This window comes from Musa acuminata, chromosome BXJ3-10, assembly GCF_036884655.1.
Source record: "Musa acuminata AAA Group cultivar baxijiao chromosome BXJ3-10, Cavendish_Baxijiao_AAA, whole genome shotgun sequence".
Taxonomy (NCBI): domain Eukaryota; kingdom Viridiplantae; phylum Streptophyta; class Magnoliopsida; order Zingiberales; family Musaceae; genus Musa; species Musa acuminata.
The window spans coordinates 32,827,393-32,841,651 of NC_088358.1; the positions used below are offsets into that span (position 1 = coordinate 32,827,393).

Consider the following 14,259-nt stretch of genomic DNA (forward strand, 5'->3'; position numbering starts at 1 on the left):
ATATAGACGACCTTCGCAGCACATGCACTCAACTCCCAAAGTTCCAAAAGGGAGCGGAGAAGGGGGGGGGGGGGGGGGGGGGGGGGGGGTGGGAGAAAGAAAAAAGAAAGGTGCAGAAAAGAGCAGCACTGTTACAGCGAAAAAGCCTCAGAATAACACAGGCTGTTGTTGTTGGTAAGAGGCGAGCAAGTCCCCGAACTGCAAGCAGCCTACTGGGAGGAACATTTGGAAGAATCTAATGATCAAGGAAGGTAGTGTAGATGGATGAACCACCAGCGAGCGAAACCCACAACTTGTACTGAGATTTTGGGTCTATTTTGGGATGACTCCAAACCCCAAAATAGACCCAAAATATATAAGACGACTCCAAACCCCAACTATATAAGATGACTCCAAACCCCAAAATAGACCCAAAATATCAACGGCCTTCCCATTCGAGCCCATCTTCGCTCAGCGTCCACTGCTAAATAGTCGAACAAATGTCGCGGCTTCCTAGTCGAGCCCTTCTTCTTCCCTCCCTTCGCTATAGCCGTTGCACTTCCCCTGTGAGTCATCTTCGCCTCCTCTGCTCTCACTACAAACATAGCTGCATAGAGGCTAGGGTTTTTAGCAAGGACTCTCGATGCTCCCATAACCTTCTTCTTCCCCGCTAGCTAGCGCACCACCACTCATCGCCCCTGGCCAGGATCGCTAACGCCCATCCCAATCATGTGGTTGTTAGCATCCCATATCGTCGCAACCGCATAATCACCTCCCAATAACTACAGCGAGCCATCAATGATGCTACCTCCCAGCCCTCATCATTGCCTTCCAACTCTCAGTAGTAGCGATCCCTCCACACTGTGACTGTAGCGAGTATCGTTGCCATCGTCAAAGCCCTGTACTATGACAGCTACAATCTCATTTGTATGTTTACATGAGGAAAAAATCAGTAGGGAGAATCGTCAAATATAAATGATAACAAATAGATGATCAATAAACCACCCGCCTCATCTATTCTCAATCAAAACCCTAATATCCGAAGACTAATCCAAGAAAAACACAAGAAAAGATTAGTGAAGGATTTGTGCTGATACTACGATGAAAAGTGGAGTAAGGAGCACTAATGCAAACAATGACAACTTCATGCTTAGACCATAATTTCAATACAAATGCATTTAATGATATCCATGATTCTGTCCTTATCCATACTCTAATTTAATATATCCCAATCATTTAAATGACAATTCAGCTATGACAATTAACAAAAAAAATAACATAAAAGCTCGAGAATGAATGATTTTGACTGCCTTTCTTAAGTAATGACTCGTACCCGTTCACATTGGTACGAAAAATTCGACGACGTTCGTGGCACAAAAAGATGTTTTACCCTTAAGAAGTTCCTTATGGAGAATTTAAATTGTCACAAATTTAAGATGATATAATAGCGCAATCAGTAAAATTTGTTGTAAAATAAATAAATAAATAAATAAAAGAATCTCAAAATCATCATGAATGTCCTACAACAAGAAACTCCTGGAGAATTTATAATGTCACAAAATTTGAGATGATTAAATAGTGCAGTCAGTATGAACTTGATCATTTTAAATTAAAATTTAAATTTCAAGTAACAACGTGTGGCATTCCCTGCACAGCGGCAACATAGGAATCATAGAGAGAAGTAAATTTCTCCTTGTGCCGGAAAAGATATTTCTTTCTGAACTTCTCCTCAGATAGTAGTATGACGGATAGTAGACTATGTCCTTCATCCAGCAATTTATTCTGCTTAAGAAAATTCATAACCTCATATCGAGGTCTCAGCCTCTTATCCAAACTGAGTGTAAGAATCACGGGACGACGAATGACAGATGTCAGCTCAAAACCAGCTTCCTTCATCAGGAATGTCATCTTGTCACATATGGTATTCTTTGAGAGTGCCCAAATGTATGGGCACTTCCTGAATGCAGCAACGATGTCAGGCTGGGAACACCCAAAGCTCATCAGAGTCGCACTGATAGCATCAAAACTAGATTTGTTCACGCTCATGACTACACGAAGTGCACACATATATACTCCAGAGTCACGTGGGACACCCAATTCCTCAATATATTTGATAACCTCCTTTAATTTGTCTAGTCGACCAAAACAGCCTGGCAATGTCGCCACCATATGCATGATACGCTTGTCACTGATGCCATGTTCCCTCAAGAGAGATATATTGGGTTCTATCGTCCGAGCAATGTTATAACTAAGAATAAACATGTTCCTCTTGCAGGCTTTCAGAAGCCTCTCATTCGAACCTAATAGTGACCTCCAGAAGTTGATCCTCGGTTTGATGTCACGAAATAGGAGCGCATGAGGACATAATGAAACCAGCTGAACTATTTCAGTGTCAGAAAATCCCATGTCCTGCAAAGATCTCATCCTGGGCTTCAAGGCAGTCTCTACATTAGCATGCAGCAACTGGGGTGACCTCTTGGTAAGCTTCATAACTTGTGCATCACTCCAACCGCTCTGCTTAAAGAACTCAATGGAAGGACTTGAACTTGGAAGTTTTTTTTCACAGATGCGACCCTCGGCCATTTTTGCAGCCTCTTTTGAGGAAAGTTCACATGACTGAAGGGGTTCGACCAACATAAATTTGGATCTATGATTTGAACTGTGGTCTTCGGGAGTGGAAAAGCTAAAGAGACTGCAGAGTTGATAGGAGGAAAGATGGATGGTGGGCTTGTTACACGAGAGAAGGCAAAAGAGCCTCTTCTGCACCAAAAACATTGTCTTTTGAGTCAGTATCACGTACTGTTTGCAGAAAAATACAAGAAAAGTAGTCTTATTTCGGCCCTCTCCAATCCAAATTCCTCCTCTGCCTCAAATCAAGGATGTTGAAAACTTTCAACTAATCATCTGTCTCAGACAACATTCCTCCACCACTCATGTTAATCCACATGCATTCAATTCCAATCAGCCATTTCTTTCAGAGATAAGTCTCTGAATGGTGTTTGCGAGTTGACAAAGAGTACCTATGATTAGTTACCCATTCTCATGCTCACATCCAAGCAATTCTCCACCACTGAAATAATGGCTTCAAATAACACCTGCGCACTGACACTAAATTCCACTTATTTTTCTATTGTAGTTGGTGGGTTTAGACACTACCAAGCGTCCTATATCCCTGTAGCAAATTAAAAACCATATAAATAGTATTTTCATCAAATATATAAGAGTATACTCATGTTTATACTAATAGGTTGAACATCAATAACTTGCAAAGGGTACTACAGAATTCAGAATAACTGGAATATTAATAATGTTTTCTCTAACATCGGATTCACTAATGTCCGACGACTAAAACCTGAAACATTTCAAATCAGCACTTCCAGAGTAATTGATCCATTTCATCAAGAATGCCAAGAGATGATCTAGTTATAAGTCTAGCAAAACTGGTAAGTAGAAAAGACACTGTTTAATTAATCAATAACAGTAATTTGTGAGGTTCAACATGCTAAAAAATGCATTGCTGATGAAGATGTGCAACTCGACAAAAGAAAACAACATAGCTGGAAGACCAGAGAAAGGCAATAAATTTTCTGAAAAATGAATAAAGGGATAAGAAAACAGCCTCAATCAAGAAATGCTACAGTTTATTTGGCTCTATGCTGATAAAGGAACTTAATTTATGAGAAACATGCTCATGTAAACAACTTCAACTACAGTAAAAACATTATATGTAGCCTCAGCTACATATCATAAATGAAGAGAAAAAGCCAAGATCAGTGAGTTGCCAATAAAACCAGCACGTACAAACAACCACAAGAATTACAAAAGCCATGATGTCCAAACTATTCAGGGTCAGCCATATGGATCTTTTGCATCATTGAACTCTGTGTAAGAAAATATCTGTAGTTAAATTAAGAGCAATCAAATCTCTTTCTATTGGACCAGTAAAGTCCCCTTCAAATCTCCAACTAAACCAGCAAATACAAGATTTGACAATTCAAATGTAAGCAGGCCTGTGTGTTTTGAGGCACGAACAAGTCTCAAGTAGTGAAGATAGTTGCTTTCAGCACTACAGCAGAGAACACACTATGTTGACATAAAGGTGTAAGGTTATACCTAACCAAATACATTGAGATTTTGGGTCTATTTTGGGGTTTGGAGATCACATCAAATTCTAGTTGTTTACTCAGCTTGTACCTTAGTGTGAGTCAGGTCCTTTGGAGCATTTGGGGTTTTGTGTTGAAATTTTCAGGTATGGCCTGTAAAGACAAAGCAGTGGACAGTATAAGAAAACTAAGAGGCTTGATGAACCAAACACTTCATCTTTTGGGAAACCTGGTAAGATTAGTACTACTGAGATGTATTTTGAATTATAATGCTTCACATGAGGAATAGTCAGGCTAGTGTATGATTCTATTAACAAATAAGTATAGTTTTCTTTGACCAGTGACCCAATTATTGGCTCTGCTATCTCTTGTTCTATCTTTTCCATGCGTTTTTTTTTTTAGGACTTCCCCAGTTCTCTTTGCTCTATCTAAAAGCAGCACTTTTGCTGTCTAGCTTAACAACAGTATTTAACTTGCATTCTGCAACTTCTTATTTCTTTAAAGTAAATGCGCATGCATACACGATATGCATGCATTTTCGCAACATTGAACATTTGAGATTGATAAAATTTATATTATTAGGTCAGTTCTAAACCAACTCATATCCGAGGGCTGGAAATTAATTGTCACTTGCCACTAAATACACATCATTGGAAATGTTTTAATATAAGAAAATTTATAAGACTGAGCACCATGTTTGACCACAGTATCTAGATAACGATCAAGTTAAGCGAATTTAGATAAATATTAGCCAAAATTATTTTTTATGACCTCCAGTATAAGTTACAATGATTGTGGACACTCTTAATGAGTCTAACTTTGCCAATAGAGAAGTAAGAGGCTGCTTCTTACGGATCATACCAGTACGATCCAACAAGTACTGGGTAAGTCAGGATTCAGAGCAAAGTCCAAAAAAGGTTTGCCAAATTTAGAATTCCAAATTTGTATATTTTGTGAATATGGTTCCTTATATTTAGTCCAAAGTTTAAGGTTAGTCCACTTATGGATATGCACTATATACATCCCAGATTTTACCCTTATGCCTACTACAGATTTCGATTTGTAATTTTATGATTTATATTTTTATCGTATGTAAATTAGTCAGGGATTGATATATATAAGGATTTACTAAAAACAAGGGGAAAGAAATGTCAGGAACAGTTATGGAAACTACTTCAAGTTTTAAAACGCATTTATTGTGCTGTAATGGTTCAAAAAGTCACAACTCTTAGGATAACTGAAAGGATGTTTTAGCATCCTTTCAATGTCTAAATAAACTCCGCTATATTGAAGAGTAAAGCAATAAGAAAATTCTAGTGCAAACAAAGCACTGAATTCTGCCGTTCTGTTTATTTTCTAGTTGAGTTTTGATTCTTCAAGTAATCAAGAAGTGCAATCTTGATTATTTCAGGTAATAGGCATTGTATCCTTAGAGATAGAATTTCTGTGAAGCCATCTGCATTGTAGTGGGAAAATTATCTATCTTGAAGATAGTTTTCTAGAAATGCCTTGCCTAATTTTGTTTTGTTCAAGTTTTACTCAGAGCTATATTTCTACTACAACAACTGTACCAATGTTCAAGAACAAAACAAGATAATTCATGTCATAGGAAATTTGAAATGTCAGATAAATTTATTTTGAATACCAAAATGACTAATGTTTCAACAATGTAAAAATGAAACCACAGTTTATTATGACTGCCAAGGCACATATCTACCATCTCATTGCGAAGAAATGAAAATGAGAAAAAAGGCACAGCAAAATATAAAATCACGTCTATGGATAAAGAAATCCATAGCCATGCGCAACAAAAAAGAACTAAGAGCTTCGATGTAATGAGCAGAGCATGAAGATACAGTGACAGCTCCTAATAGCTTCTAGTACCTAAGTGCCCTCTCCAAATCCCATTAATGATGGCACCCCTTAGCCTCAAAATTGAATATATAAATGCATTCTCTATGTGTAATTAGTAAATACGTGTGAAAAGGGGTCCAACATTTCATTACTGTGGTTCAAAGCAAGACACCAGAACCAGCATGCATGTGACGAAGTTATCCGAAGGGCAAAAAATAGACAAGAAACATGAGCTATGCTCCCATGTGTGGTTCCATCTGATGACTAAAGTATGCATATTATTATGTCTAAGCAACAAATAGGTATCGATTCATATTACAAAATTATTTGATGTCCATAACCGTTTGAGAACCGACTTATGCGGCAAGCAACAAGAAATTAATAAAGGATCAAAAGATTAAATAAAATAGCATGTATTCCAATGTGTATAGGCACGGTCAGATATTATGCATCAGGGACTCATTACAGATTACCCCACGTAGTTAGCCACCTTTAGCATCCTCGTCCCTACATTTTAAAAGGTTATATTGACATCTCTATAATTACGAAAGTGAAACATCTAAGCCCATTTACCATTACAACATCGGTTTTACTAACGAAAATACAAAAACAAAAGGCAAAAAGATTATTTTACCATTCCAATTTGTAGCGGCAAACAACGTTGGTGGTGCCAGACGACAGCTCCGCTGGGTTCCACGGGTGACTATTATGGATGAGGAGAGCAGCAACGAGAGGTAAAGGCCGCTCTACATCTGATGTAGTTGTCGATCGACAAGAGGGCCATTGATGCAAATGTCGAGCAGCGCCGCTTAGCGTCAACATCGACGCAGTTGCCGAGCGGCACCCTTCGACATTTATATCGACCCTTTCATCGCTCAACAACTACATCGACGCAAATGTCGAGCGACACCCTTTGACGTCGATGTAGATGCAAAGCGGCTATTACCTCTCGCCGTCGCACTCCTTGCCCACAACAGCCACCCACGGCCCTAGTGACACCGTCGTCCACAACCACCGACTTCATCGGCTACAACTAAATGAAATATTAAAATTACCGTTTTTCCTTTTATTTTCATATTTTTGTTGGTAAAAATGACAAGTTAGAGTAAATAAACCTAGATATTGTACTTTTGTAACTCTAGGGATGCCAATGTAATTTTTTAAAATGTAGGGAGCAGGATGTTAAACCTAGATATTGCACTTACGCAAGATAGGGAGTAGGAACTGAGGATGCCTAGGTCTCTCCAATAGGAGAGGGGAAGAAACATTGCAAAGGAGGTGAGTCACACGAGGGTGGGGATCAAATTGCTTGTCTTAATGGACCCAACAGGGGTTCAATTTAGGTGCAACACCACTCGGGCGTGTGAGTGGGCTGCCCAGCGCCCAACCGGTGCTCACCTAAGCGTCGCACGAGTGAAAACGCCCGCATGATGTGCACGACATGGTGCTCAGGCCTCGCCTCACCCGAGCGATTAGGCAAGAGCCAAGCACCTAGTGTTTAGGTTAGATAGAACTAAGGCGATCTAACTTGAATCACACGACATTTAAAAAATAGATATACAACCAATGTAGCTCATATTCAATAATCTTTCTGGGCCTATGATGAATTTGGTTCAGATCAGTGAGAATATGCCAATAAAATCAACAAGTACAAATGACCACAATGGTAACAAAAGCCATGAGGTCCAAACTATTTATCATCATCCATATGGATCTTTTGTATCTTCGAGCTCTGTGTAAGAAAATATCTGTAGTTAAATTAAGAGAATTAAAATATCTTTCTATCGTTACCAGTAAAATCTCCTTCAATCACCAACAAAACCAGCAAATACAAGATTTGGCAATCCAAATATAAGCAGGCCTGTGTGTTTTGAGGTATGAACAAGCCTCGAGTTGCGAAGATTGTTGCTTTCAGCACTGCAGCAGAGAACATACTATGCTGACATAAAGGTGTAAGTTTATACCTAACCAAATACATTGAGATTTTAGGGTTTGGAAATCAAGTCAAAATCTAGTTGTTTACTCAAGTTGTGCTTTAGGGTGAGTCTGAGTCCTTTGTATCATTTGGGGTTTTGTGTTGTTCTGGTGTGCTTGAAAAGGAAACTACAATGCAGCAAACATGATAAGAAAACTAAGAGGTTTGATGAACCAAACACTTCATCAAAATAAATAGTTGCTGTTGAGATAGTTTCTTTTGGGAAACCTAGTTAGATTAGTATTATCTTAGGTATATTTTTAATTAAAATGCTTCACATGAGGAATAGTCAGACTTTTGCATGTTTCTATTGACAAATGATTATGATTTTCTTTGCACAGTGACCCGATTGTTGTCTCTGCTATCTCTTTTTCTAACTTTTCCATGCTTTTTTGTCTCTAAGACTTCCCCAATCCTCTTTGCTCTCTCTAAAAGCATCTCTTCTCCTGCCGTCTATCTTAACAACAGTATTCAACTTGCAGACAGTGACATGCTATTTCTTTAAAGTAAATGCTCATGACATGCTGCCGACTGCTTGTTGGGAGGGTAGCGGGTAACTATCAGGGAGTAGGAAAGCGGAGGGGAAGATGTAAAGAGAAGGCGAAGAGGGGTGTAGAGGAGGGAGATGAGGGCTGTCGGGGCTGGAGTAGGAAAATGGAGATGGGGGCTTGTCGGGGCCGGAGCAGGATAATGGAGAGGGGGCTGTCGGGGCCGGAGTAGGAAAATGGAGAGGGGGCTGTTGGGGTCGGAGGAGTCGGAGGAAGGTGAAGGTGGCTGCCGGGGTCGACGGGGACCGGGGTCTGTGATGAAGTGGAGGAGGGGGGAGGGACCAAGGAAGAGGGGCGGGGGGCTGCGATGAACGGGGGAAAGAGGTAGGAGGGAGGAGGATGGTGTCGGGGAAGCGGGAGAGCTGTGGCGAAAGGGGGAAGGGGAAGGAGGGTTGCGACGAGGTGGGGGGGCGGTGGGCTGCGATAAACGGGGGAAGAGGGAGGAGAAGGGATTGTGCGACGGCGAAGGAGGAAGAGGAGGAGGAGAAGGATTATGAGAGAGATACCGGGCGCTGTCACCGTTCGCCGACGGAGAGGAAGCCGCAGCATCCACCGTTCGCCGAGGAAAACGCCGCAGCGATAAGAGCTCGACGGAGGAAAATGCCGCCGCCGCCGCTGCCGGCTTTCGCCAAGGAACACGCCGCAGTTGCAGTGACTGTGGAGAAGGAGACAGTTTCACCGCTCCAGTTAGGGCACGGGTGCTTATTTGTGGTTGCCGTTCTCTTCTGGTTCAATCGAACCACTGATCCAAATTCACTTGACTCGGGCTCGACAAAGCCTGAATCAAGCGGTCGCCTGGGACGCACCCGGTTGAACTCGCTTGCCCGGCCCAGTTATCGGGCGCCCGGTGACTTCAATTGCTTCCGCTATGGTAAAGAACTTTAAGGTACCTATCATCGATGAAGAAAAACAAATTATTATTATTATTTATTGAGAATCTTCGCTGGCATAATCTAAATCAGCGAGAATTTGACAACAAAACCAACAAGTGCAAACAAATCACAATAATAACAAAAGCCATAAAATATCCGAACTATTTATGCATGCTCTTTGTAAGAAAACATCTGTAGTCAAATTTAAAACATTCAAATCTCTTTCCATTGTAACTAACTAATGTAGCAAATATAAGATTTGATAATTTAAATATAAGTAGTGTGATGTTTTTTTAAGCTATGAACAAGCCTTAAATTGCCAAGAGAGTGGGCTTCTATCTCAGTAAGATTATATCTATCCTAAGTAAATAATTATTAATTTTAGTTTGGCAAAATTCAGAATCAAAATCGAACCAGCAAGGGTCGATTCCAGTTTGATCGATTTGGATTCTAGTTTGAACTGATTTTTTTTCCTTTTAATTAAATATTTATAATAAAAATATATAATTTTATTTTTAAATTTTGAAGAAAAAAAAGATATTCGACTATAATGAGTGGAAATGTGTAATGTTATAATAAAAAAGTTGATATAAAATTATAAATATTTAATCCGTTGGACAATCCAATCATCCATTAAGTTGATATGTTTAATAGGAGATCGTCGTCCTCGTAGATGATCTCTTCGTTCTATTTCATCATCTTTATTTAAGCTTCATTTGATTTGAACGTCATGCTCTATCTTGATTCTTTTAAAACTTATCATTTTCGTATATATATTTTTTGAACCAAAAAATTTAGGGGGTCTCGCCTCGGGGTGCTTGGGAACAAAAATAAAAATAAAAAGGGTGACTTCACTTGTTTCAGTAAATAAATTTATATGTAACTTCAGCTATATGCATCACTGATGAAAAAACATATATATTTTTATTAAGAAGTTTCACTGGCATAAAATAGATCGAGAATTTCTCAATATAAGCTGCAAGTGCGAACAATCATAATAACAACAAAAGTGATAATGTTTGAATCATTAATGGTAAGCTAAATTAATCTTTTTAAAAACCGAATACACAATAAGATATAATTGGATCCGTGACGCAATTGTAGCGGGTTTGACTCCATATCATTAGGTGGCATGTTCGATTTACGTCGGGTTCAAATGCCTTATTGTTCTTCTATTTTGTTTTTGTTTTACTATTTAGAATATTTTATCATCATAATTCCCCACTTTCCGTTTTACGTGCGTGCGATGGAAGAATGAATTTGTTTTCTCAATTTCCAGTGAGATAGAATAATCAATGCATTTGTAACATGATAATCTCGTGTTGACTCTATTGCCTTTCATAGTTTACAAATTCTCATCATCAAATTCTTTTGCAATATCTTAATCAGATTATACAAATGTCTTCGAGTTCTGCAAAGAAATAGTAGTGCTCAACCTTTTTAACTTCAACATTAGTTTAGTTTCTTAGTTGATCATCCGCAATCCAACTTCTGTAAACAACATATTAACACGACACCATGAATTCAGCTCTTAGTTCTTAAATTATAAACAAATCTCTAATATTCTTTTATTTGTTTGATTCCAATACGATAAACGGACTACCAAAAGCTGAGCGCCATGCTTTCCCAACCCGCTGATATGCAGTTCTCACACCTCATCCCTTTTCTGCCGTAGTCGCACTTCGGTTGCGACTCCTCTAGGACCATCACCTTCGCCTCCTCCACCGCCATCTCTCTCCTCAGTCGCACCTCCGTCGGAGACGACGTTGCCAGCGTCTCCTTCCAATAGTGTGCCTTCCAGCCTGCTCATGTTTGCTTCTTTACCACCGACATTGATAGCTACTGTCGTAGCCTTTGCCCTTGGCCTCTCACTATCGCTTGGTGTCCCGCTGATAACTAGTCACACGATCGCTACGACTTCCCAATCGAGCCTTTCTTCGCTCAACGTTCGCTACTAACTAGTCGCACGATTGTCGTAGCTTCCTAGTCGAGTCTTTCTTCTTCCCTCCATTCGCTATAGGCGCTACACTTCCCTTGTGACTCATCATCATCTCCTCTACTCTCTGTTCAGACATAGCTGCATAGTGGCTAGGGTTTTTCGCAGGGATCATTGATGCTCCCCCAACCTTCTTCTTCCCCGCTAGCCAGCACACCACCCCTCGTCACACCCGGCCAGGATCGCCAACGCTCGTCCCAATCACATGGTTGTTAGTGTCCATCCCATCATAGTTGCACAATCACCTCCCAACAACTACAGCGAGCCATCAACGATGCTGCCTCCTAACCCTCATTATTGCCTCCCAACCCTTAGTAGTAGAGATCCCTCGACACAGCGACCGTAGCGAGCATCGTTGCCTTCCAACTCTCAGTAGTAGTGACCCTCCAAATAATGACCATGGTGAGCCCTTAGCGACGTTGCTCCCAGCTGCACTACCATCACTACCTCCCAGCCTCTCGACGTCTAAGGCTTCATCGGCATCCTCGCAATAACCCTTCACTCCCACAACATTGCCATTGACTGGCGTCATAGTAGCAGCACTGAATAGGGTAGTGCTACGCCCTTGACCTAACATTAGAAATAGGAGTTGGGGATTACAAATCTGTAGTCCTACATAGTGGCTACTGATAACTCAGTGAAAGCCCAACTAGAAGCCTTGAAAACTAAGATTTAGAACCGATGGCAGAAAACCTTTAATGATTTCAAAATGAGAATATTAGAAAGCTTCGATAAGTTTCAATAAGATGAAAGTTCAAGTCTTATGTTGAATTGATCTAGAAACACAAGAAAAAGGAACAAAAAAATGAACATAAGCTACCCACGAAGGTGGAATTCCCAAGATGGGAAGATGGAGATCCGACTAGTTGGATCTCTAGGGTAGAATTTTTTGTCAAATCAGAGCAGATTTGAATGACTATCAAATCAAGTAAGAGACTAGTCCGAACGACAATTGATGGGAATATTTATCGAAGAACTTAATCCAAATATCCATTATGAAGTCAAAGCTCGCCAACCCCGTACTATGACAACTGCAATCTCATTTATATGTTTACATGAGGAAAAAATTAGTAGGGAGAATCGTCGAATATAAGTGATAACAAATAAATGATCTGTAAGCCACCCGCCTCATATATTCCCAACCGAAACCTTAACACTCGAAAACTAATCCGAGAAGAACATAAGGAAATATCAGTGAAGGGTTTGTGTTGGCACTATGATGAAAAGTGGAGTAAGGAGCACCGATGCAAACAAGGACAACTTCTGATGATTGAACCAATTGGGGAGGAATTGAAAGCTGACAATGTGGACTCTGATCATAAACATATGGATTCTGATGAAGATGTTGGACCTATTACTCATACAATGCATGCATTAGCTGACTATTCTAACTTGCAAAATTGGAGGAATTTTGAAACATTAGCCTATTATGATTTTCTTTGATACTGATAGCACTATCAATTTTATGGATAATATGATTACTTACCGATTTGCCTACCATATTGAAAGTTGTGACAAATTCGAAGTAAAGATCACTGATTGATGAATTTTAACCTATGATAGCAAGTGTTCGAAAATAAAACTGATTATACATGGCCAATAATCGCTTGTAGAGTTCTTTTTGCTACCCTTGGAAGACTTCGAAGTGGAGCTTGGAGTTGAATGGCTATCAACCCTGGGTGACATTTCTTGAAAATTTTCTAAACTAATCATGAAGTTTTTTATTAATGAAAAGTAAGTAATGTGAAAGGGAAGATGTGAAAGTAAGGTTACAACTACCATTAGCCATCGGATGGAGAGGGTTCTTTAGAAGACTACAATGACTATTACACCGGAAGGCCGAACATTGCTTACATTATCATAAAGTTGAGACCCTACTTGCTTAATCAATAAGTTGTGATGCGTCACAGATATCCTGTGGTTGAAGTGCTAAAAAGAGAAGCTTCCAGAGTTTGATGCTTCTCAGCCTTGAGAACAAAGTTGATTTAAAAGGAGGAATTGTGAGGATTCATTTTATTTTTCAAACTTTGAATTATGTTCTATCAAGTTTTTCTAGTCCAGCAAAAGTCGGATAGGGGCTTGTTTAAGATTTATTAATTTTATTAGGAGTTCAAGTCCTGATGGACTTAGGGGTGGAACAATGTATCTGGTTCTTTTTATCGTCTATGAAATATCATTTTAGCCTTAGGCAAACCGAAGGAGGTCGATCCTCTTGAAGTGATTATCACCTTTCTTTTCTCTTCTTCTATGATAAAACCCTAAGAGTCTTATCGGGGGACGAGGCTACGATTAACGGGAGGAAAGAGGGAGCAGAAGGGAGTGTGCAACGACGAAGGCAAAAGAGTAGGAGGAGGCAAAGGGGGAAGAGAAAGAGAGATACCGGGAGGAGAAGATGCCACCACCACTATCGTTGTTTGCCAATGGATAGGAAGGTAGCTATCATTCAGTAAGGAGATGCCGTAGTCATCGGAGAAAAAGAGAATGTTTGGCGGTCTTTACGTTTAGGGCAGGGATGCATCATGGGGGTTTAGGTGGGGTTCAAACTGTGATTCATGTTCAATCCGAATTTAATTATTCGGGCGACTAACCCATCGAACCACCTTAGTCGAGCCAACCCCACATAGAAGGTACTCATGTGATAAAAAGTTATTTTGGATGCTAAAATGAGCAATGCTTAATATGTAAAATGAACCCATAGTTTACTTTGACAGCTAAGGCACATATGGATCCAAAAAAATAAAATGAAGAAAAAAACGGAGAAGAAAATCTATCAATATATTATTTATTATCTTAGGTTTGTAAAACTACGTGCATCATGTTCTCGATAACAAACATTTCTAGCTTATTATGCTCATTTTTCGTGTCTCGCTTTCACTTAGATTGTTTTTCGATAAAAACTCTTTTATGCATTCATCCATCATGAACACATCAT

General features: G+C 39.7%; 1 protein-coding gene across 3 annotated transcripts; it reads right to left on the reverse strand.

Annotated features, from left to right (window-relative positions):
- Nucleotides 1-1,555: 1,555 nt before the first annotated feature.
- LOC103969646 (transcription termination factor MTERF9, chloroplastic-like) lies at nt 1,556-9,152 on the reverse strand. 3 transcript variants are annotated; one of them, XM_065172406.1, is made up of 3 exons: nt 8,966-9,152; nt 7,728-7,853; nt 1,556-3,151 (listed from the first exon to the last, which is right to left on the reverse strand). In XM_065172406.1, exon 3 carries the CDS (start codon nt 2,752-2,754, stop codon nt 1,603-1,605), a length of 1,152 nt encoding a protein of 383 aa, XP_065028478.1. In that variant the 5' UTR covers nt 2,755-3,151; nt 7,728-7,853; nt 8,966-9,152; the 3' UTR covers nt 1,556-1,602. The 3 variants fall into 3 exon arrangements, with proteins under 3 accessions (XP_065028478.1, XP_065028477.1, XP_065028479.1); XM_065172405.1 differs by lacking the exon at nt 7,728-7,853; XM_065172407.1 differs by lacking the exons at nt 7,728-7,853; nt 8,966-9,152 and adding an exon at nt 4,174-4,192.
- Nucleotides 9,153-14,259: the final 5,107 nt, after the last annotated feature.